At 42.0% G+C, this 26,614-nt stretch overlaps 1 protein-coding gene across 11 annotated transcripts in view; it reads left to right on the forward strand.

Annotated features, from left to right (window-relative positions):
- Nucleotides 1–20: 20 nt before the first annotated feature.
- The window catches only part of Jus (EB domain-containing julius seizure protein), a 38,552-nt gene continuing 11,958 nt past the window's right edge, over nt 21–26,614 (forward strand). For 9 of the 11 annotated variants that reach the window (XR_013010711.1, XM_076440763.1, XM_076440767.1 and 6 more), the window contains exons 1-2: nt 611–989; nt 24,905–25,057. Coding sequence is in view for 10 of the 11 variants with exons in the window: in XM_076440763.1 (XP_076296878.1) it covers nt 809–989; nt 24,905–25,057 (334 nt within the window). In the remaining variant the exon portion in view is untranslated. Of the gene's footprint in view, nt 163–530; nt 990–24,904; nt 25,058–26,614 lie in introns of those variants that run through there. The other 2 variants (XM_076440766.1, XM_076440764.1) reach the window with 2 other exon arrangements.

Below are 26,614 nucleotides of genomic sequence, written 5' to 3' on the forward strand. Positions count from 1 at the left end.
CCTGATCGTCTTTAGGGGGTAGCTTGATGAACGTCTTGTCGAGTCTCGCGGACGTATCATCGAGATACGCGTGCATTGCGCCAATCTTATCGATTCCGACCTGCTCTCGTGTGGATCCGTGAACAACAAACCGCCCCGAGGATCTACCCTGTGCTGGTTCCGGTTAGGAAAAACAGAGGAGAGAGCGTGTTTGCTTCTCTCTCTCTCTCTCTCTCTCTCTCTCTTTTACACACATATACACGTCCCCTATTGTTCTTCGCGAGAGGAGGAACGAGAGAGGGAAACAGAAGAGGGGGGGGTGGTGGTTGCTGCTGGTTGCTTGCCGCAGGACAGGTCGATCGTCTCCCATGAACCTACTTCCGTTCGCCCACCCCCACCGAATCTGAGGCTAGGGGTCGAAGAGGACGCGGCCTGGAAACTCTCCGACTGTCTCTCTCTCTCTCCCCTCTCTCTCGCCTCTTCTTTCTTCTTTCGTCTTTGTCGTCTGCGTTTAGTTTTGACAGAGAGAGAGAGAGAGAGACAGAGAGAGAGAGAGAGAGAGAGAGCTGTGTGCGTTGTTCCCCGTGAGAAGCGGGAATATGCCCGTGCTATCGATCACGCGGCCTGATCCCTCGGATATGTGATACCGGAAGCAACTACGGCAGGCTTAGACCTGCGTGCAGGTGCTACACGGTGCGTACACCACACACCGTACATACGTGCACGCGACGTTGGGTGAAAGCCGCCGCGGAAAAATAAAGGGAGAGAGAGAGGGAGAGAGAGAGATAGAGGTGAAGTGCTGCCGCGTGTTGAAGGGCCAACCGTGAAGATGCACTACGTCGACGGGCTACAAGCGACGACACACCTGCCGTCCACCTTTCTTCAGGGATCGGGGAGGACCAACCCCGCGGCCAGGCTCGTCTGCGTCTTCGTCGTGTCCTGGCTCATCGTCAAGGACCACCTGGCATTCGGGCAGACAGACACTCCGGAAACCACCACCGCATTCGAGGGTGAGTTCTTCTTTTATCATATGCACTCTTTTGCACAGTTCTCGCTCGTTCCTCGATAACCTGTACAAATTTTCGGAATTCTCATCCCTCTCCACTCTTCGGGACTGTTTCACTTGTTCCTCGGGTACCCGTCAAAATTTTCAACATTGCCACGTTTCTGCACTCTTCAGGACAGTCTCACTCGTTTCTCAGGTACCTATAAACATTTTCGGAATTCTCACCCTTCTGCACTCTTCAGGACAGTCTCACTGATTTCTCAGGTCCTATACAAATTTCGGAATTCTCACTCCTGTTTCTTCAGGACAGTATCCACCAAAAAGAAACTTTCCGAGATTGTTGTCGGTAGTTCACCCTCGTGTACCCTCCGGAAAAGTTTCAAGTGCCCCTTCAGGGACCCAGAAAACATTCTTATTTTGCATGGAGATCCGCAGTCCATTCGTTATGTTCGTTGCCAGCTTATCCGTGTGCACGTCTGATGCCAAAGCCCTTCTAGTTGAATAGCAACTGCTCAGAGGTAACGTTTCAATAATGTAATTACGCCCCTAACTCATTGCGCTGGAAGAACCTTCCATTTACAGAATTGTAAGCTGTCATTGGGAACATTGAACAATTTTTTGTCGTGGGGAAATCCACAGATTGGAAGATGGAATCTTCCCCGTCACAACAACCCGATAAAACTTGACATGCCATTTTTTGGGGTCGTTTTATCGAGGTTTCAGTGAAACGTATGTATATACCGAATTTGATGATAGCGTAAGGTGTAAGGTACACCACGAGAGCATCATTTGAACACCACGTTTATCATTTCTGTCCCGTAAAACTGATTAACTTTAAAAAACCAGAGGTAGGTTTTAAAACAGCGAACGTGGACAGTTCGATGATACCGTGCTCCAGTACTCGACGAATCGTATAGTCCACTGAGGGAATGTTTTACACTTTCGAGAGATTAGCTATGTTCAGGTATGCATAGAATGTGTCCAAACTTTGTGCGCAACGAAATATGCTAATGCTACGCTACACACAGGTTGGATAACTTCTTTACAAAGTGTCTCATCCCTTCTACTACATTTAATCTCTTCCGAGCAACATCTTGTACACTCGGCGACAAAAAGATAGCAGACTATCAAATTTTGCAAATTTTCGCAAATATAGATGAATAACTACATCTCTCGCGTATTACATATCATTGCTTAGTTAGTAGTAGGTAAATAATTGTATCTGTGCAGGGTAAATGCTTGTTGTCATACCACGAAGATTGTAAAAGAATATTTTACAGAAAAATTTCGAGTGGCAAGCCAGGTCTCCAGATTTAAATATTATAGAAAATTTGCTGGGGGGACCCATTTAGCCGAATCGGCATATGGCGGGGCGGAAGACAATTTCGAACCCTCGACGAATTAAAAACCTGTATTGAACGAAACTGGGTATCGTTACGCAGAAACGTGGTTAGAAAATTATATATGTAAATCTATACCGAAACGTTTATTCCACATTATACAAACAAAATGCGGAGTTAGAAAATATTAAGACATTATTTTTTCATACATATATCATACTTCTTATTTTTTAGTTATTTTAAGAAATGTGTGCTAGCTTTTTGACGCACCGATTTTTCGTTTAATGTTACATATTTTCCAATGAAATTGTTTCTTGACATCAGAAACATATTGAAATAATTTGTTATTCTTTCTACCCGGTACCCAGGTCACAAACAATGTAATATACTACTTGAAATGTTAAGAAAAACTTGTAAGAAAGAAAGAATGAGTGAATGTAATAGAGGAATGATAGAAGAATTGTAACCTTAAGGGGAAACAATAAAGATATACATACATACATACTACTTGAAATGTTAAGAAACCATTTATCTCTATAATGTGCTGTCTTTTTATCGCGGAGTGTAATGGAAGACCGTGAACAGAAAAATTCTACTTGTAAATCTCCGAATTTTCCGCACGGTCCAGTAAAAACGCGTATGCTCGTCGAATAAAGGATTTCACCGCGATCGAATAGCGTGCTATTTATTTACGGTCGACCCATATTCGCGGAATGTGTCACGACCTTTCAAACCGTGTGTCTCTGATCACGACCGTTCGTGCTCTGATCCGATAATCCTAATACGCGTCCAGGATCGAATTCGTTTGAATCGAACCGGGCCCTTTTTCTACCTCGGCAATATTTCTGTTTTGTTTTTGGCCGACATGTTATGTCAGACTTCGTAAAAGCCGCGTCGATCGATATCAACGGTGCACAGACGCTAAACGTCGTTTTGCGTCGGTTTAGGACAACGGGTCCCACGGGCGTCGGGGTAACGTCCGTCGTTGCGACATACGTCGTCGCACGATGTCACGAGATACGAATATTGTTTGCTGGCATGGCGATCGAAAGAGCGAGTCGCGAGTCGCGAGTTGGTGCAATTTTTGCAGTGTCACTTTTATCCGCGATGAATTTTTCAATTCGCCGTTCATAGTTGTTGTACCATTATTCACAATATCGTTTGCATGATTAAAAAAGTGGGCATCTAAATTAATTACTAAACATTTAAATACTGTATGAGGAATTATACCAAGATTTCATATCTATAAAATGACAATGTGTATACATTTGTTATGTCATTAAAAATAAAGTAGATATTTAGGTGACTACATTTAGGTGGACCACCCTGTAGAATAGAACTATTCTAGATTGGAAACAAACAGCCTTAAAACAGCCTCCATCTTCGAGGCCCGTGGCACCCTAAGGGCTCTCGTAAATTGTTGTACAGATGACAGAATAATATCACCGTTTACGTGAAAAATGATGTTCGCGAAGCGCAACGACGACGGTATCGGTGCCGGTTCAAAGACTCTGTAAACTTTCGCAGACGTTTCGCAGCCCCCCCCCTCCCCCCAGCCCCGCCGTTTCATTTTCGCGTCTTGGAAAGTCGGCCACCGACATGGCATCCGTGGAATTTTCAGGGTGGATTGTCATCCGAGCTTAATGCTCCGCTCAGATTTCGCGGCTACGAACGACCGTTCAAGAGGCTCGGTTTATTTTCCCCATCCCTTCGTCCTCTACCAACCCCCTTCCTACTCCGGTTCCAGTAACTTTCTGTTCTCATTTGCGTCCTTATTTCCCAGGGAAGAAGAAGCTCGAGTCGCCTCACTCTCCGATCGTTGCACAATATTTCCAAGCAAATCACCCCGACACAATACACCAACAACCTTGGAGATCCCTTCCAGGATTCGCCGATCCCGCGTTAATCCTTTATCTTCCAGCCGCTCTCTCTTCTAATAGTCGCTGGCACGGCTGAAACGGAAACGTACTATGGTCGTTTCCGATCCCCGCCCTTCGGTCAATTGCTTATCTGACGGCGAACCCGTTCCCCGATGAGAAACGGCTGCCATAACTTCTTACTTTTGTCGCTGTTGTTATCCGTGGTAAACCACGTTCACTGGCGTGGAACTTGAAGATTCCGGAATTCGCTGAACAAGCAGAATTTATACAACTTGGAATAAATTGTATCAGTTGTACAAAGTAATTCATAGCCCTCGCAATGAGTCATTTGTAAGTTTTTCTTATATGCAAACTTTTTACTGGGTTGATCCGTCACCTTGACCAGTCAGGTGCATATGCAGCCTGTAATACCAGATACTGTAGTATGTATACTGAATCATACATACAACAACTTGTATACAGAAAGTTTTGCAAACATGTAGCTCGCCAGCAAATTTCCGTTCAATAAGTGATATTCGTATTCAAAAGCTTGAAGGAGCAATTCAGAAGTCTGAATTTCATCTAGCCTGAGTATACAGGCTGATTTTAGGATCTTTTTTTTTGTTTCAGGGCGGTGGGGAAATACCGTCGTTATACGTACACCTCCCAAGCTGGAAGTTAGGGGGTAGGGTAAAAGTACTGACTCAAGGTCATCGTAATGTCAATTGCCTTCGAGGTTCTGGAGATTTAGAAAATACGAAAAAGTTGTCGGAACCCCTTCCACACACGTTTCTAGAGTATTATCAAATTATTTTCAATGTCGGAAAACATTTTGAACAGGAACGGGTTAAATCCTTCGGAACGGGACTGTCGGAGGGAGTGCGGAACCGTGGAGACTAATAAATAAATAAACGAGGGAAATCCCTGGCCGAAATTGAAACGTGCCGAGCCACACACGCGGATAAGCTTCGCGATTATTCTCCGATGCGGTAAACGCACTCTGAACTCTGAATGCGGCGCGGCGCGGCGGCTAACCACGCGACTGCGTCGCAGAAATTCAAGGGTGCCCTACTGTGTCTCTCTCTTCTCTCTCTCTCTCTCTCTCTCTCTCTCTCTCTCTCTCTCTCTCTCTTCGCACATTGTAACATCATTTTCTATTGATCAGGCGAATTCTTACAGTGTTCACTGGCAAGAATTTCCACAATCAATCAATCCTCGTGACACGCACCGCTGCTGTCACGAGAGAACGGCAACGTTCGCATCGGGCATCGGACATCGGGATTAGCCCGTCGCGTTTCCGGTGTAATTAAAATTGAAATGTATCCGATTGCAACAGAACCGGTATTTTACGGTTAAAATGCTCACCATGAATCTGTAGCTGCGCGTATAATACCTTCATGGTTAATTGTGGCAGCGATGGAATTAATATTCCGAACCCTCCGACTGTGTAATCGCGCCACGTTGTTCATTGCGAATCTTCTACCGCTATACTCCATGCAGTTTTCCAGAGGCTGGCGATACCTTCGAGCTAATAATTAATTTGCACCGGAAGATTTATTTTCAATCATCAGAGGCCAGCTCTCCTCGATCAACTTCGCAAAGGCGATGCAGTTGTTTAAATAGTTAGTTATATTTATAATTAGACTGTGGATCTCTATGCGAAATAAAAATTGTCTGCATCGATTGCAAGAAATAGAAATCAAATTGAATGTTATTTATTCCCTTAATGATTTTAATAGAGGAGAGATCATATATGGATTGACATTATCAATTTTTAATATTTTCAAACCACTTTGAATTTAATCTACTCAATTTTGCTATAAATGCATAAAGATCCGCAGTCTAGTTATCATATAAACAAAATAAATAATGACTCCAAGCCGAATTTCCGCGTTTTCGAATGATTCTTATCAGCTAAAGCTCGGCGTTGCGATTGATAAAGCGACGTTTAATATATACGTATCCACTCGCGCTACCTGATGCTTCTGCATCGATACCTGAGGAAACAGCGAATACGAGCTTGCTTAGGGTTTGTTTAGGGTAACTTGGCATGAAGCCACCCTCAACTGCGCGCGGGGCTACATGAAAATTCGAGAGGGAGCCGTAACTCCTTGCGAGAGAAAAACAAGCAACACAACTCGAAACGTCTTCGTTTGCCAAAAACCTAACTGAGAACTTTATCGTGTGCATTTATTAAAGTTTAATCGTCGGAACTCTCTAGACTCGGGACTCTAGATTGGTCACGGCTGTAAAATTCGTTAAGACAGATTAATTCATTATTTCTGTTAACAATCGTCACGCAATGATTCACAGCATAATGACTGAATAACACTTTCCCCGTGACCCGAACGGTGCCGGGAAGCTCGCACAATTAGTCCAAGGGATTACATGCATTTAATTAAGGATCTCGTTGGTACAGCTTAGCAACATTAGGTCACACAGCGACTAAAATTGAACGTTTCACTGCGGCAGCAACTGCGAACCCTATATGTATCCCCGCGCAATTTGTAAAATGTACCGGCGCGGAGCGGCGCTATAAAGACACGCGCCACTGTAATGGCAGCCATTGTACGATAACAGGACACAGGAAACTATAGTTTGATTGAAAGTGCATTTCATATAATTCTATCGGGTCATCTGTATTCCGTGGCCTCGGTCCCGAAATTTCACGGAATCGCTGTCCGGAGCAATTTTCAAATTTCACAGAAATCAAATCGCTCGGATTAATCCTATTCTACAGAAATTATAATTCCATCGTTGGAACGTTCAATCACCGCTTCACCAACGCTTGTTCTACGCGAAGGTGGAAATTGTTCAGCCAGAAACGATTAAAAACAATTTTCGAACGATACTCTCGAGAGTATATGTAGTTGAATTTTCTATTGTTCGGTAAAGAATGCGAAGAAAGTCGAAGGAAGATTTGTTTTTCCTTGGAAACTGACGATGAAAGTTCAGCTCATTAAAAGTTTCCTAGATCGAGTTTAAATATATTTGTTGAAGAAAGATTCACTTCGAAATTGTACGTGGAGAACGATAAAACTGAGATAGTGAAACAAAGATGAAGTTTCGAGAATATGATTTGATTAGACTGCGGATCTTGATGCAGAATAAAAAATATTTGCATTGATTGCTGGACACAGGAGCCAAATGAAAATTGTATTCTTCTTTTAATTATCCTATTTAGCTGAAACTAATATGTATACATATATTGATGTCCTTAAATATTTTTAACATGTCCACTGCTTTGAATTGTACGTAGCGATTTTTGTCGTAAATGCATCAAATCCGCAGTCTAATGATTTATTAAAACGCAGGTCGCTCTTAAATCTCAAGTTTTATTGTGATTATTCAAAAGTGCTAAATGCATAAAGATCGTCGGTTTCCCCGATTTCGTGTAACAGTGAATGCGGCCATTGAGAATGTCCTTGTTTCAGTCCTGATTTCACTCGGCGAAGCTTTCAACGTTTTAATCGATAGAAATAGACCATTAAGATAAAACGAAAAAAGAAAGTCAAGAACCGGGAACGGCGCGGCAGTTACGGACACGATCGATATAACCTTCTTAGTTAGTATCGTGATGTGCGCATCGGATAGAGCTATCAGAGGGAAGAAATAATGCGACGTCGGAGGTGCATTCCGTATGTTTTCGTTTGCTTTGAAAGTTGTTCGAGGGCTCGCCATTTTGTGAGACCGGAACCCAATCTATTTACATACCTTTGCCTTCGGTCAACTACTTAAAAATATTCTCGCTGACCTTGTGTCTTCAAAAACTTACGTTCACCCCTTCTTGGTTCCCTTGTAGGTTTTCATTGTTTTTTCATTGTTGGGAGTCCGAGGAAAAATCTCGGTGAAACGAGCAGAAAACACATGGAAATCAAGTAGAAGCTAACAGTCGGCGAAATCTGCGTGTAATTCAGACTTCAGACCAGTGCTGACTATAGTCGCGTGACCGGACCCATTCTGCGTGCTTACAACGAGGGAACGGCGCGCGGCGCGGCGGCTGCATCTCTAAAATATAAAGCGACGTAATCTTTCGTCAACAACCTCCGTATCGTGATTTGTAATTGTAAAACGTGATTCACCGTATCTTACCAAGCGTAATAGTAATTTCCCATGAACAGACGAAACGTTCAAAGAAATAATCTGAAACATCTGCCTTTCCGATTTCGTGGTGTCGAGTAAACAGCATTTTCCTCGGCGGCGCGGCGGACCCATTTGTAACTGTCTGTGAACAATCGACTACACTTTGGGTCGCATTATTACGTCGATGGTGCCGCGATCGATCGATCGATCGATTGGGGGGCGGGGTGCTGGTTTTGTTTCTTTGTACTTTGTACGCTTTAAACTTGAGAAATGGTCGAATGTTCCACGCTCCATTTGGCGTCGGTCCGCAAAATGCAAATGGGGATGCGATCGAATACGTGGGCTTTGATAGGCTGCGCATGTGAACGTGGATATTCCCGGTTTTCTTATTGGTATATATCGGGCCGAATACCTTGTATATGTAGCTTATAACGATAGCCCCGTCTGCGGCAAATAGCTTTTAATTACCGGGCGACAGGGGTCTCCGTGTCGATTTCCGCGTAGCAAACATTAACCATAACCCAGATATCCGCCGATGGGAATAGGAGGCGTAAGAGCACCAGTGTATCTGCATGTGTAATTTAAAACGGGGGTGAGGCCGGCCTTAGGGTGTGTTCTAATTACGCGGCGGGCCGTTTGATAAAAGAGTTGCCCCGCAACACATAGAATTTACACAAAAGGCTGTATCCGGGGTAATTAAGTACCGCGACCCGTTTACCGTGGGTTCCTTGCCCGAAAATAAATCTCTTATGATCGAGAAGCGGAGGCGGCGCGGCGCGGCGCGGCGTTCCTCAGCTAACAAAGGGCCTGCGGATGAGGGAGCCGTTCTGACAATGAGCGATAAAGAGAGCACAGTATGTATGTATACCGAGCTTCGACGCCTTCTTCAAAATTCTCCTGGTAATTGCCGCCCCTATCGCTTTCCCGCCAATCGCGAGCTCCTCGAATTCATTTCTAATTACTTCTAGAACTTTTTATTAATGATTTGTATCGTAGAAAATTTTATAATAACTGTTATTTTTTGGGTCCCAGCTTTAAACCGGTTCAAGTAGGAACTGATACAAAGAGGAAAACGATACTTGCCTTTGAGAAGCTTTGTTGCTTATGTACCTATTACGTTCATTCTTATCGTTCGTTCGTCAACAATTGCAAGACACTGGAGCTAAATATAAATCTATATTCTGCATTAATAATTTTAATATGTTGGAAATAATATATTAATGCTCTTAAAGTCTTTTAATATTTTCACCGTTTTAAATTGCACGTGCTCATTTTTGTTATAAATGCATAAAATCCGGAGTCTAGTCATCTATGAATAGTTTGTGAGATGAAAAATGGTTAGCTTGAAATATGTAGTAGTTATCGACTTATTCTTTTATGTAGAATTATTTCGTATCGCCGCTTTCCGATACGCGCGCGAAACATGGTTTACAGAGAAATAATAAAGCGAGAAACGGTGGAAGTCTGTCGAACAGGACGGCAAATATGTACGTGTTAGTCGATGAAATTTGTTTTCATTACAAAGAAAATATATTTCATTCGCGTACAGAGATATCCGCACGGAGTTATGGGTCAACCCAATACCCCGAATAAATATAGGAAGCACTTTCGTGTGCTTCAATGGCTTCGATACGAAATGTATTCGGTTTGCCTTCGTAAGGTACGAACATTGTTTCGATGCAGAATGCGTTTCCAATCTGGGTTATCTACATATAATAAGAGCAGTCGATGTAAATCTGCGATTTTAACCGTCTTTCTACTACTTGTCAACTCTCATTTCTTCGAATAATTTTCATTTCATACAATAACATTTTCCATGGAATTTCTGCAAAGTCAATTCTATTTTATTGAACGTCGCTCTTCCACGTATAAAACACGAATTGAACGTTATATCATTTTCACAGTATCGTAGGAATATTATTTTTGCACCGGAACATAGAAAGCCGAGCCATCCGGAATAAATCATTTTCTGCCACCGTATGAAGGCGAAAAATTAAAATGGGAAAGCGCATAAAAATTAAAAAAAAAAAGAAGAAGAAATTTAATACACTCCGGTCCCGGGATGCGGAGCTGAATTTACGATCGAAAGTCGACCAGTAAATTTTCGTCGTTTACGGTAAAACGTTCAGTCGACAGCTTTCCTAATGTGGAAACTGCTGATAGGTCGGAAAAGTTTCGCCAGCTCTAATCAATCGAGCTATCCCGGTGAGCTATCCTCGTTGCAGTTGCAACACATGCAACGATTATATTAAATCAAGTAAATTGCTCCATCGGGGATCATGAAATCGGAATAAACATGTACCAACTTGTTCTACTCGCGTCAAGTTTGTACGTAGTCAAGTCACTTGGGTTATTTTGATGCGGATCTTTTCGCTTGAAATGGGAATTCGGTGTTCGGGGCTCAAGTGCCGCGTTTGCGTTTCCGATAGAATTTATGGGAGTAGATTATTTTAGCTGTAGCTGCAGAATGGAGACATTTATACATCTAAATGCCTGGTTAAATGCTTATTTGCAGGATATGAACTTTCTCATCTGGTCCAGAGAATTACGTATTACATATTTTAACACTAAACCTACCGAGCCTGAAAAGTAACTGGTACATGTTCCCTCATCAAAATGACAAGATTGATTTTATTTAGACTTTGTACAGCTCCTATTGTATGATAATGTGTGTTCCACTAAAGATATCTATGAAATTATTTTTATTATATTAGTAATCGTAAAATAAAAAATCTGGAATTTTCACCGGTGATGGTAGATTTTGTGTTGGATGAATTCAATGGATGAATTCTTCGTGGGAATTTCCGAAAATTCGTGAATGAAAGAAATGGTGGAGGGGGCGTGTTAATTAGAGAAGTAGTTGGACGATTGTGTCATGAGTCATGAGAATGACCGAACGTTCTCCCAGTGTTCCGTGGACGGTCGTTGTTTGTTATCACGTCGCGAACTACGTTCAAAACTAGTTCAAGTCTGCGGAAAAGGTGGAGGCGAGCAGCGCAGCCAGAGCCACAGAGTTCGGCAGAAAGTTAACTGCACGTGAGTCCGCAGTGCAGACTGCAGTATCTTTATGCACGTCTGTTGTTCGGATCGTTCACCCTTGTAACAAGCAGCAAACAAGAGCCGGCGCGGCGCGGCGTTTTCGGACATGCTCGCTAAATTAAACCCCGACGACCAAATCCTAACGAACGCTTTCCCCAACAAATATAACAAAGAAATGCATTTTTCTGCATGCGCTGCTGCAGGCCGCTTCAACGTCCACTCACGGACAAGAATTCTTCAATTAACGCTCTACGATGTTGTACGAACTGTTATTCGTGCTTAAAAGCATTAATGTGTACTCCCTTTGTTGTTTTCATATTTCTGCAAAATAGACATTTTCAATCGTTCCGCTTGGTTTCAATGTTAAGTCAGGAAAGTTTCGTCGATCTATTTCAAATGCAATTAGAAGTTGCACGATTTCGTCAGAAAAATGACTAAATGTTTCCACTGTCTGGCATCATGGAATTCTTGCAACATAATCACTGAAACTTTCGCCACTGCGCTGCGTGGCAACCGGCTCGGAACGAGTCGATAATGTTACCTCAACAAATTGGTAATTTTACTTACAAGTTTGAAGGAAGATTAAGCATCGTATGTATATCCAAGAAATAAAGGGAGTCGACAATCGGTACAATAATACCAATGAATATGAATTGGGCAAGTTACAGTACACAGAAAGAGCGTAGATTTAAATACCTAAATATTCATCGCAGAAAGAGCACAATTGGTGCTCGTGTTAATTGAACTTTTCGGAGAGAATTGAACATCGATCGCGACGCAAAATTGAATACACCTCGTCGACAAAATAAAATTCCAGTGATCACTGTTTGGTAAAAATTCAACGCTACGCGTTGATTGAACGATTCCTCCGGTTTCCACGTGTCTCGAATTTAAAAAATTAAAAAAATTGCTTCTTCTAAAAGAATCTTTTAAATCATTAAGGTGGAGTGGGGTAAGTCCGCCCTGGTTTTTGCAATCTTGGACTTTAAACTGATGTATTTTCCGTCTGGCATGTAAAAACTTAACGCTCTTGGTATCAAACTCTTGCCACAGTTATCACCGATGAATTAGTATTATGTAGGATTCTAATTTTCCTTTGAAAATTATCATTCGGATAGGCTATTGCACAAAGTGTCAACTAGAACGCGCTTGCCCCGACAAATGGGGCAAGTCTTATTGGATTAAATATTCTATATTGTATCAATTGTATAGTTTTATAGTTACCCATACAGTACGCACTTACCCCACTCCACCTTATAGCTCGACCTTTTTTAAATTATGTAACACGATGATTGGGATTTTATAGGAAGTGCATTATCCTCGGAGGGATAGCGAAACCGCTTTGATCGAGATTACGTGATTAATGTAATGCATTGCTTGCGTAACACTAGACTGTGGATCCTTACGCATTTATAATATGAAAAAATTGGTTTGAATGAAATATAAAAATATAAGAACATTCCAGTGCTGTGTTTAATGTAACAAAGTCATCGGGGGATGAATTCAATTGTTGTTTTGCTTCTGCTTCCCACAATCAATGCAGAACATTTTTATTTTGCATAAAGATACGCAACGTTGCTGTCCGGAGCACAATGACGCCGTAAAGTAATATTAAACCAGTTCGTTAGCCATCCTCGGAGTTAATTTCCTTTTTGAAGAGCGCTCGGTGCAGGCAACAAAATGCCGGCGCAGTTTCCTTCACCTTTACGGAATTACGGGAGAGAGAACCGTCGCGCGTCGCGCGTCGTGTCGTTCCGTTCGTTCTCTTTGAGAAACTATCGTGGGGGCACTTTCAATTACTCGATTGTGGCACGATCGTTTTCTTTTCATAAATTCCACGCGGTATTCAGCTTCGAAGTCACGGTAAATGCTTCGTTCGATTAACTGCCTTGACAACGAACGCGAGAGTAATTATCCACGGTGGAAACAGTGTTTATGCATTGCAGAAAGTTGTGGAGTTGTATTGATAATTATGCTGGGGATCTTCGTGTGCTTGTGGCGTGCGCGAACTAGGCAAATTAGAGGAAACATTTGCGTTAACTGGAATTCATGGTTTAATCGTTTCGGACAATCTGACTTTAACCAGGGCTGTGTTTATATTGTCGAATAATGTGTTTAGCGAAGAAACAAGAGCTTTGTTAATATAAAAATGACAATAGAAGACGAATGAACGTGTCGATCATCGCGTTTCCTAACACTATTACAATATTTATACTAAACTTCTTTCGAAACCGGTCCGGTCCGCCTGCAGCATACATCATGCCGCGGCTGGTACCTACCTGCGTGATTTTGCAATCAATTTCCCGTAGCCCGTAGGCATGGAACTTATGGTCGTTCGGTGTTGTACACTCCGCGACAAAAAGATAGCACATTATACAGATAAATGGTTTTTTAGCTTTTCAAGTACTATTTGTGACCTATTGTTTGTGACCTGGCTACCGGGTAATAAGAATAAAAAATGATTAGTTTGCTGGAGGAACGAGTAAAGAAAAATTTGTGTAGATTGCACAATTGATAGGAATCATAAAACATGTTTAAAATTATTATGTTTTTCAGCTTTTTTGTCTGACAACTTATGCGATTTCTAAGAGTGTCCACTTAATATTGTCCACGACTAATACGCGGGAACTGTAGTTGTTCAACTATATTTGCAAAAATTAAGAGAATTTGATAGTGTGCTATCTTTTTGTCGCGGAGTGTATACTCGAATCGTGTGAAACCACGCTAAGGCCAATCCTCCGGCAATTTATATTGAAGAAAAACGTGATCACCGTTCGGAGGCGAAAAAAACGAGAAGGAAGATCGCGATCGCGATCGCGATAGAACCATTCGTAACCAGGTATTTCGTCATGCCACCTTCCGAATCCGTTATTCTCGTCGCGAGAAGTTTTTCGATTAGTCCGGCAAGAAACACGTGGCAGTTTTTCATTTTTCATTTTTCATTTTTCATTTTTCATTTTTCATTTTTCATTTTTCATTTTTCATTTTTCAGCGAAAAGAAAAGCGAGAAACGTATCCGCGGGGGATCATTGCATTTCCATTCGCAAATAGAGCGTCGCTCGCGAGTCACGTCATCTCACCGACGCGCGACGCGACGTAACAATTGGATCTGATAACAATGCGGACAAAGGCAACCGGTCGGAAAACTAACACGGAAACCGCTCCGTCTCGCTATTAATAAGTGAATTGCACGCGGAAATGGAATTACCGGGACTCGTTCCTGATCCGACTCCGCGAGATCCCCGGGAAAGTTCTATCATCCTGCTGAATGGGAGCTGTACGGTATACAAGGCAGTGCTGGATACCGTGGTGCTAGTTGAAATCAAAAATAGAAGTGCTTCGGCGAATTTCAGATCATTTATATTTTGGTGTCGATGAAAAAATGTTTGAAATTTTTCTTTCATTCCACACGAATTGTTTGGGTTTCTCGAAACATTTAAACAATGTGTGGCTCGAGAACGTGTATTATCGAAGCCGAGATATCTCTGCCAACGACAACAGCATGAAACGTTTCTGTGGAAACGAGACGAAGCGGAGTCGTAGTCGTGCGAATTATTCAGGACGTAGTCCTGGTCTTCCAGAGCACGAATCCGCTTCTCGAAATAATTACATCAATAATTTATGACGGCATTGCTCTTCGCCTACGAAATCATTGAAATATTCAACGTTTTTGGACGAAGAAGAGGATTCAGTGGAAAATAGAAATCCGGTCCGATAGCGATATTATTATACGTACATTGAATTTTTTTCTCATGATTGTACATATGTATGTACATATTTATGTATGTATATTGTATATTCAAAAGAACGTGGAAACTATTAAAGAATTATTGAAGGAGGGGCTTGAATTTTTATTTTATGCAAATTGTTGTACGAATTGCAGGTTCGATACCCTGTTTCGATTGATTCGACATCGTGGCTTTCGATGTAACCGCGGAGACGAGTGCACGCTGATCGCACCGCAACAACCGCAACTATCTGTTGCATAAGATTTCCCCGCGACCGCGACCGCGACCGTCGCGTTTAAACGATCGAGTAAAAAATGAAAAGCAGATACACCGATAAAAGTCATTTGTCAAACGGCGAAACACGGAGTATCATGAAACCCGACTCGCCGCTCGTTTTTCATCAATTACGAATCTTGTGCACGATGCAACACGCTCCGATTGCATACATACATATACGCGTATTCTATGTAGGATTTGCGCGTTTCTGCAATTTAGGACGATTCAGCTAGAGAGATATCAAATCGTGCATAGTTTTGCAATGTTATAATAAATCATTCAACTAATGCACTTTTATCGTTTCGTTAATTCCGACTTTCCGATTTTCTTAAGAATCGAACGATGACCTGAACAATAAATTACGCAGTACATAGCCAGTAAAAGTTGATGATCAACTTTAAAAAGTAAAGTTCTCGATTCGACGACGAACTGAAAACTCGAAGAAGAACTACTCTGCGCTCTGGTGAGAGCTGTACAAGTATTTCACTCCGTCGCGCGTCGCGCGTCGCGCGTCGAGTCCATAAAACGATTTTTCTATAGCTGAGAAGCTATACTACGGCGACATTCTATTTAGATAATCGATAGTGCTCGAGTTCGAAATCTTCTTATCTGCTGGGATCCATTAACAGTAATCGAATACCTTATAGTCTGTAAAGCTATCCGCGAAGCTCTCGTTACGAGAACAAATCCATCCCCGTTTTACAGATCGTTCGAACGAGATTATCTAAGCGAAAAGATGTGTTACAACTTACAACGTTTTAAAAATCTTTATTCGCGTTTCAAATAGATTTTACACCTCTGTCAAAGTATGAAATATCATTTTCTTTACTGTTGGTGTTAGCCGTAAGGCTGAAATAAAGTATGAAGGATGCTCCAATACAGGTGGGAGAAAATTTAACGGGTGGTTCTCTTTAGCAATATTTTTTTATTCTTCATTTTCGGCTCATATTATCACAGAGGACCACCCCTTTTTTTCCCACCTGTATATTCGAAACCCTGTATATGTATTATACAACAGATGAATGGTTTTTTAGCTTTTCAAGTAGTATATGTATCATATATTACATTGTTTGTGACCTGGATACTGGGTAACAAGAATAAAAAATTATTTCAATATGTTTCTCTGCATTCATTACGAGAAGAAACAATTTTATTGGAAAATATGTACATAACATTAAACGAAATATCGATGCGACAAGTTATCGTTTTTTTTTTCTTAGAGCGTCCGAATATTAATAAAGTTTTTAATAGTTGATGTATTTGAATTTTCACTTGAAATGAGTACATACATGTAGTACAAAGCAGATCGTATTACCTGCTGAATAAAATCGACCGGAATCCATGACGCATTCGCGACGATGCGATGAATTTCTGATTGAAATCATTCTAATAGCAGCGGAGATGCGGACGCGATTATAAAGAGGTCGGCTAAGCGTGTTGCAGGAACGAATGCTATACATTTAACTGACGTATCGATCCAGTTGGAAATTTATTCTGCGGTTTATAGGTGCGAATGGCCACGGCTAAGCGACCAAAGGATCATCTTTCCACCCCTGGAATTTTCTTTCTCCCTCCGGAGAGCTATAAATCATAAACTGGCGGCTGTTAGAGAGGGCCATTTTCAAAGCAGAAAATGCCGTATAAATTTCGCGTTTGACCTGCCTCGCCTAATTGCTCTATGGCCGATCGAAGTCGCCGCTAAACTGCGGATTTTTATGCGTTCGCGGTGCACACGAAAATTTGGAAATACTGGAACAACTGTTTGTTAACACTGAACCTACCACCACCACCGCGCCGGTCGAAATGACCGAATCCAGGTTTTTTCTTTTACAATTAAGATGGAGTGGGATAAGTTCGTCTACGGGGCAAGTCCGTTAATCGGTTATTTTTATTATAACATCAACGAAATTTCTCTAGCTTGTGTTTATTAATGTAGTATAAGTTAGTATGAACTATTCGACATAGATGTCACCAAATCCCCTTTCATATTTCAGCATAAAAGTACTTGTTTCTTTAAAAATGGATAACTATAAAACTAAACAACATAATTTAGTGCAATAAGAAGCATTTTATAGCAGGCTTGTTAACCCGTAGCACTTGAAACAAGGTTCGAAAGCATTTTTAACTCTCAGAGACGGACTTGCCCCATTTGTTGGGGCAAGTACGTCCTAGTTGACACTTTGTACAATATCCTATCAAAATGATAATTTTCAAGGGAAATTAGAATCCTGCATAATACTAATTCATCGGTGATAACTGTGGCAAGAGTTTGATACCAAGAACGTGAAGTTTTTACATACCAGACTGAAATTACATCAGTTTAAAGTCCAACTTTGCAAAAACTAGGGCGGATTTACCCCACTCCACCTTAATGAAATAATAAAAATGATTTCATACGAAATGGTTGTATAGATATCTTTAGTAGAGCATGTATTACAGTAGGGGTTGCACAAAGTCTAAATAAAATCAATCTTGTCATTTTCATAAGGGGACATGTGTGTGTGTGTGTGTGTGTGTGTGTAGCAGTTACTTTTAAAGCTCGGTAGATTTAGTGTTAAAATGGCGTACATTATTCGAATATCATGCTGTCATTTTTAATAACGGACAAAGTTGATTGAATTTTTTTTCCACGTAAAATATAAAATCATGGCTCTCGTATGTGGAGGCTGCGGGCGGGTGTTTTATAAATGAGTTTCCATGCGTGGAACGTCAAAGAGTAGACGACAAGAGAATATTATATAATTCCATTAAAAATAATACATTTACTCTGTAATACTGTACATGTGAACGCTAATTTAATAGCGGTTCTATGAACTATGTAGCAAAGTGGAAACCTGGAGAGCGAAGTCTACATACATATCATACATATACATATGTATTATATAACATGTCGATATGGCCGCGGGGCAATATGTATCGATCTATTATGTCTTCACGAGGATCCGACGTTAATTGATGAACGGAGGACTGTGGGTATCGACATATCTGTTTCGTGATATTAATAAATGATATAATAAAGTCGTAGGTATAATGGACGTATATAATACGGTTACAGTGTACAGAGTGTCTTAAACGAAGTTCGATGCACTGTGCGGACACATTTATAAGAGAAAAGCACTTTTCTCATTTTAATTCTTTAACGAATTAATTATGATGATAAATTAATCTGATAAAAAATAATAGAACAATTTCATTAAAACCGTGCGTCCACGGTTAATCCAGTTTTCCTTTGAGAGGATTTAATTTCGTGCACCGAGGATCCGTTTCACGAGGAGCTGGTATTTTAAGAGGTTCTCTCCTATCTTTTATACGCGATAACGAATTTTTGCCGTCGATACGTCGAGTGCGACTGACTCTTGTTTGATACTTGTGTGGCAAAGGGTGGCCGCGATTCTCTATAATAGATAAGAAAAATGTCAGCCGTATGGCGCCGCGCCGTTCTCCTTTTATAAATTCCTCGACAGCATGAAACGAACATAACGCCATCAAATAATAAAGTGATCGATTCCGAAAGATTGGAAAACATGGGATACAGGTTTTGCGTTTCAAATTCATCCTTTTGGAAATTAATTTCAACGTTTTACAGGTTTTGCAACTCCAAATTCTCCCTTTTGCAAATCAATTTCACCCTTGCAAAACCTATAGCATCAGAAATGAATAATACTAATTACTTAATCGCAGCCTGAAGGCTGCGAGGTATGTTCAGCGTTGGAACGTGACCTCGGCTCAGGCGCGGCGCGTCGTGGTTAATGATTGTAAAAAGTATCTGACGTCGTTGGAGTGGTTAGCCAGCGGACTGATTAACTCTTGTTATTTTTACGAACACACAGAGGAACAAGGTGTCGTGCTTAACGACGTTGGCGGTTTCATAAAGATCGATTTCCACAAGGGGTCGGCGCGGCGCGGCGCGGCGGTTTTAACCCCGATCCACGATCGACGTTGTTCGTAGCGCAAGCAGCACACAGTCGCCCCGGCAACTCGTGTGAAAAGTCGCATAATAACGATAATGGTTAAAAGTACAGCGGGGCGTTCACAACATTGCGTGAGGACGATAGGTATCGTCGCATGTCACCCTCGCCGCGTCGCGTCGTCACGGCACGCAACAACCGTTCGCCCCGAGAAACTACCCCCGGTCGCTGCCTCTCACCTAGAAAACATTCCCACCCCTCCACTTAAGCAAATGAAAACGCGCTCTCGAATATTTCGAAAATTCTCTTCGATAAATTCCTCGCGATTGCGATCTTCCTGCGCGCTTTAGGTCACTGTTTTACTACAGTCCGCGACAAGAAGATAGCACAATATCCGATTTTGTTAATTTTCGTACACACAAATATAGTTGAATAACTACAGTTCTCGTATTATATTTATATCATTGCTCAGTTAGTAATAGGTTGTATCTGTGCAGTTTGGTATTGAAAAATGCCACAAATATATTGGTGAAAGTTCCATAAGAAAATAAGTGATAATCAAAAAATGTTTATACATATTGTATAAACTGACTGATTCCGAAACGTTAAGAATTCAAAATTTGCGTAAAGAAAATTGTTCCATTGCTAAAATTGCGAAACTGTTGAATCGTAGTGTCAAAGTTATTTACAATTTCTTAAGAAATGTAGACGAATTTGAAAAAAAAGTGCGCAGGTCGGCCAAGAGTGACAACTGATCGTCAACGGCGTGACGCGACGCGGCGCGCAATTTGAAGAACTGCGCCAAATTCTGCTGCTACTGTAAGAGAAATTTCAGCAGAAGCTGGAGTAATTTACAATACTAACAATAAGATACGTAATGTACAACGTATTAAATCGAGTTAAACACGTGTTAAATCGAGTCAAAGGCTGATGTAGAGGCGACCCCTAATATTGTAAAGATTTATGGTAGTACCTGGTCGTACGTGACGTCTTGAATAAGAAGGCGTGAAAATAAACAGAACCGTCGTCGGGTGATGGCAGGCGGCAGGTGGGGACTTTGGTCTATTCAGCTATTGTTCGGGAAGGTCATGTTATGAGGTTGTAATGAGTGAGACTTTGTTCGAAAAGGATCTGGCCACGGAGTGGGGAAGGCAGGGTGCCTTTTGGTGAGAGGACTGTGTCAGACCCCGCGGCACTCGCCCCAGAACCGTCTTTGACTATAGTTCAAGTATGAAAGAATAGAAATACATAAAACGCCGAAAATTAATGCGTAAACCCCCGCTAACCAAGCAACATAAAACAAGCTCGTTTACAATTTTCTGAGAAGTATGTTCATTGGAAGAAAAAATGGCGGAAAGTTATCTTTAGCGATGAGAAAAGATTTACCTTAGTAAATTGTAAATAGATAATAAATAGAGTAATGTACTACTTGAAAAGCTAATTAAACCATTTATCTGTATAATGCGCGCTATCTTTTTGGTGCGGAGTGTAGATCACGGTAGAACAGTCTTGGTGGCACCAGCGCAGCGTCTGCAACCACGTATATGTTCTTTTGTGTTTAACTGCAACGGCGCCGCGCGCCGCGCCGTTTCCATTTCCGTGACAAGCAACCGGCATAACTGAAAAGTATCGCAGCGTCGCGTCGCGTCGCGTCGCGGAAATCACTGATAACGATGGGTCACGTTTTCTGGCGTGGTTAACGAAGATAACCGGCTACCGGAATGGCGCAGTTGACTTTCGCTCGACGCAAAAATTGGCTTGAGATTCGGCAATCGACGAAGCTTCCTCGGAAATCACCAAACCATCCGCATTCTCTCGTACCAGTCGGGTCGGGAAACGCGACGAACTGGAACTGATATCGATTTTACTCGTGCATCCGCAATTTCTAATTATCGAGTGTATCTCGTGTAACGAAAACTCGAAGAAGCCCCATCCCCCAACCGACGCCATTTTGCTAATCATGATTTCGCATGCCGTATAATACCGCATCAGCTACCTTCATGTACAGTCCGGATAAAAAGCTTACTCGAAACCAGATAATTATTTCGTATAATCAAATCTGTAGATTCGTCTTCATCATTCTTCAATTGTTCATCGTCTTTCTCGGCCAATCAATGAACAGCGAGACAAAGAGGCTTTGTATTTCTGTCGATACCTCGCGTTTTATCATAATTTGAATGGAGAAACGAACAAAGACGATTCTAAAGAAAAATTCCAAGGGAGGAAAATACTCTTTTCCAATGGAGAGGATGCTTCGAATACAGATTATTTTTAAATCTGCCAGCTTCTTAATTACAGATTATGCTGTTCCTCTTGTCGGCGTTCCTTGTACATTGTCTGCGGCGCGGCGCGGCGCAGCGCGGCGCGGTGGCGGGTCGATGTAATTGGAACAAAACACGAACCAATTACACGACTTTTCTGCTCCGACGGGATATTTCGAGGACAGAATTCCATCGAACCTCGAGGAACGTTCTTATACGTATACTTAAGTATAATACTCTGTCTTCAGGCTCCCGATTTCAGAGGAAACGTGTCGCGTGAGCAGCCCGCAATCTCTTTTATCTTCGTAAAGTTCTCGGAAACGACGAGTCACATTTTACCGCGCCGCGCCGGAACCGATTCTCGGATTTTTATTCGCCTGTTAAATGGCCTCGGAGTAAAATCCTTCTTTCAACGCCGCGCGTAAACTCGAATAAACTTCGCTTCTTTATAGGAACAATCTCTTAATTGATTCATCTAAATTGTTTAAAATAATTGTGTCAAGCGACACACATTTGGTTATCACATAATATAAGAAAATCCGGGATCTGGAACCGGCCATAAACTATTTAAATCCGCGGTCATAGATACTTTCAGATGGCTCGATAGCTTCGATGCTTATCTGCAGCTCAAACGAAGACTTTATTGTATTCTTTCACGCGACTGTGTGTGGAATGGCCGCTATTTATGTTCGAAGCGACCGTAATACTATAGCGCTTTAACGACAAGCTTCGAACTCGTAATTTTGCGGATTTGATGAATTTATGAGAAAAATGGGTACGTACAATTTAAAGCAGTGGACATGTTAAAAATATTTAAATACATCAATGTGTGTGTGTGTGTGTGTGTACAGGTGGCCCTCCTACAACACGGAATTTTCTAGAAACCTTTTCTACCGTGTTATAGGAGGGTTACCTGTATAATTAAAAGCATAAAGATCCGCAGTCTAATCGTTAATTGAATAATTAATTTAATCGACCGCGTAAGCCGGGGACTTGCTATGCCGTGTTCGTAACAAATGTTTATTTCTGCACTGCACTTTCGTAAAAGCGTGAACCACGTGAAAAGGCGAGGAGCAGCGCAGTCAGCGAAGTGTGCTGCGGAATTGATCAAGTTCCTGGAGAGCTGGTGTGGCGGGATAAAATATACAAGTCCTGTAGGAAAGTGTGCGCGAGTAAAAGGGGTGGCCAGCGACTCGCAATTTCCGCTTTGAGCTGGCAAGCTCGAAAGCTCGAACCTCAAAGAACCTGGTCGTCTGTTCGCGCATAATTGCGTGGTCAGTTAACGATCTGTCCTCCTTGCGACGACCTGAAAAAGAACCGGCCGCGGCCGAGGAGGGAATAAAAAAGGAAAGATCGTTCGCGCAAGGGGGCGAACGCACGGAGGCTACTCGCGAGCAAGAAACTCTAGCTACTCTGGTGGCTCCCATTTCCCAGTAAAAATGGCGACACTTGGGTCAATCTACGCGTCGAAAGTGGGTCACTTTGCTATGGCACTCTGCCAACGATCTCACGTGCGAGCCGTCCCACGCCTGCTGCAGTCTGAAGTCTGAACCAGTCTGAACTACCAGCAACCATCTTCAGGGCCGTCCTGGCAGGGTAGCAAACTCGGGGGTCTTCCAGCTTTTCACACGGAGTGTACCGATCTACAACCCTTCCACTCGATCCTCGAGGACGTTTACTTCTGCCTCTCACGCTTCCCTCGTTTTTCGAAAACGCCTTCGGCCTGCGGAGACGCTTCAACCCCTTCTTCTCCTTTCACAGCTGCAGCCAGTCTCGTAATTAGACAGCTTTACGAGAAATTTATTTTCTTCCTTTACCCCTTCCCGTGTTTTAACGAGTCAAACTCGCGATCAACACTTTAGACAAAGTCTAACAAGTAGAAATGTACAAATACAAATGTAAATACAAAATACAAATTATGTCCGGGTCTTTATGCAAAATAAAAATGTTCTGGATTGATTGTGGGAAACAGGAATAAAATACAAATTGATTTCATCCCTTAATGACTTTGTTACTTCAAAAACAACATTACGTTATTCTTAAATCGTTCTTGTGGACTGATTTGCTTCATTTCGGTTTAAGCACCCAGTATGTAGATATATCAAGTTGTTTATAAAATAATAGCGGATCGTTCCTTTGCACGAGAACCCACGATCTAATTATAGACAACATTTTCAACCAGTACTGTGTCTGGTAAAAAATACGTATCTACAGCGTCCCTGGTGACAGTAATTGTCTAGAATTTGCAAATTAGGCGGCGACTAGGCACCGGTCCAAAATCCAGCTGCTCTCTCCTATTTTGCACTTCTCCAAATTGATTTCAGCGCTTGAAACGATGACAGCAATCGTTCCGCGTTATTTTTGCGATTCGTTTGGTCGGGCAAACGTACAAAACGAGCTGGGAAAGCGTCGTCTTTCGCGGGGATCGTCATCGTTGCTCGCTCGAGCCTCGAGGTTGAAAAGCCAGTGGCTCGTCTTCTCCGGGGATGAATACGATCGTATTCGAGTAGACGGCCATTATGCAACGACAATGCAGTAATCAAGCCGGGTCTCTTTGCCTTGTAAAAAAGGATTGCTTCCGCGACTTTGCGAATGGCCGTCTCTCAAAATTCTTTTACCGCCCCCGACGACGACGACGACGACGACGAACACGGTCTGTTGAACTTTCGAGAGCCAACGGCTTCGGTCAGGTGTTAATTTAGCGATAGAAAAAATCGAGGGGACTTGTTTTCCTCCCTTGTTCACTTGTTGTTAGCACCGTGTGCGAAGAACGCATAATACTGTATACAGTAACTCCTCCCATTAATGTTCATGTTCGGACGTTCGACAGTGTGACAAATGGCCATATTAGCTGGACAAAATATGGTCCGGTATTAAAAGAGCGTCCGAATGAATATTCTATTCGGACTAATACGCGAGTCACTGTAAATGTTCTCTTTCTCGGAGAAATGATCACTGATAAAGACACTACGTGGGAAATTGAGCGGCGAGGGTTTAATAGAATGGAGACTGAAAAAAGGAATTAGTGTTGAAGGAAATCGAGAAGCTACCGATACAAAGCGGATTGTTCCAGCTCGTTCTGTGCGATTAGATCCAGCAGAAGACGTTGTAATCGAGTATTGAATTCCGAGCGATTAATCGGCCCCGGGCTCACGACGCGACGGATTCACATCCCGTAACCAGACCGTAATTCACCCCTACGCTAGACAAATATATCATTTGACGAGGGTTCGATCACCCTCTCGCTTTGACAAAGCGTTTCGCCCTGATCAAACTCTATACGCGCGGTGATATACACACACACAGTCGCTCCAAAACATATTCCAACAATAAATTTCCTATGTTCCTAGTTCTAATTTCGTAAAACATCGTCCACTGCCAACTTCCTGCTTCGTCTAACAAGTTACTGTGCATTTGTATTCCAGATTTGAGCGGAAGGGGACCGAAGAAGTTCGGTGATCAATGCGTGGAGGATTGGGAATGCGGATTCGCGGGCTCGCACTGCGAGCCAAAGAAGAACAAATGCACGTGCAAGGAGGAGTTCGAGGCTACGAATCATATCGACAAGTGTGGACACCGTAAGTTAATATTTTCGGTTGGGGAAATATTTTCTTTGTATTCTCCCGATAGATGGTATTTCCATGAATTATGTACAACGCACGTATAAACAAGCAAGAGTTTAAGATCCTCTTGTAAAGTTTGCGAGCGATATTTTAATAATATGATAGTTTCCGGACGACCTTCTAAATTGCACTTTTCTGCGGCGTGCACTTAAAATTACGCAACTACGAAGTTTCAGAGAGTACCAGCTTGAAAGTTTCACAACACTGACAATCAGTTTAAACTGCGTAAAGACAGAGTAAAAATTAGCTGCTAATATTTGCTGTACGGATGGATCATAAGATGTGGTTGTCCCTCGTGCACATAGAATGACCACTCGTTTCGTAGCGTATTTCATAGTAATCCCGAAGCAAATTGACAACGAGGACGCGGCGCGGCGCGGCGCGGCGATAAATAGCAGGTTCGCGGATAGTTTTATGCAGGCCTGAACGATTCGGTTCTAGTCACGTTCGAGGTGCGAGGTTTTTCCCTTCGAGACGAGTTTTACGATCGGAGCGATATGGAAGCCGAAGGATCGCAGCTTATAGCATCCCCTGCAGAATTTAAACGACGCCTCCGACCTCTGCGAGTCCTAGGCATCGTCAGAAATTATAAGTGACATCCGACTATCCGAGGAGTGTTGAATGAATCAAATTATACATGCCGGTATCTCCGATTCGTTATTCATGCCATCATTTTCGGTCCGTCTTCCAGCGTGATCCTGTATTCGCGATACACATACACTCATACGCGAAAGTATTCGAACGCTTACAATTCTAACATGCAGCTATAGTAAATCCTCTATAGTCGAAAAAAGGTCATACACGATAAATGCAAAAAAAATATCCCCTCCAATGTATTGTAGTAATCTGATCTCGACTCGGGTATATCGGTGTGAACCGCTACTTATGCGACGCGGAGAGTTGCAACAGTTGCTTCCAAGTCCAAGTTAGTTGTTCACTCAAAGGAAAACAGACTTGGGGTCGTTATAAAAGCAAACGGTGGTCCAACTTCCTATTAAAACTTTAAATTATTCAATCTAAATAACTATGTATTAAATGTTCCGTTCGAACACTTTTGTGTGTCACTTCCAGCACGTGTTTATAATAAATGTATTGTATTATAAATACATAGCATAGTATATTAAAATACACTAAAAAGGAGAAAATAATTTTTTTCCTGGTTCTCCATAAAATACCGAATCCAGTTAAATGATTAATAATATTTCTCCCCAGAATGTTAATTAGGAATTAGTTGAAAATTTCTTTTGTTATGAAATTAGTGTCGGAATACATAGAAAAGTTTCATATAAATTTAAATAAAATCATGACATACATACCTTTTATTTAGAAGATGAGTGGCCGCGAGGGCGCACCGGGAAGGTACTGTCAATCGGTAGGTTATTGGTTCGAACCCCGCTATCGACATATCTTTCATTAGTTGAATGTTAGAATTATAAGCGTTCCAGTGGTTTCGTGTATGAGCGTAAGTCGGAAAACGTAAAATTGAACTTTTCAGAAAATTCAGACATCTAC

The sequence above is a fragment of the Lasioglossum baleicum genome, chromosome 16 (assembly GCF_051020765.1).
Source record: "Lasioglossum baleicum chromosome 16, iyLasBale1, whole genome shotgun sequence".
Classification (NCBI taxonomy): Eukaryota; Metazoa; Arthropoda; class Insecta; order Hymenoptera; family Halictidae; genus Lasioglossum; species Lasioglossum baleicum.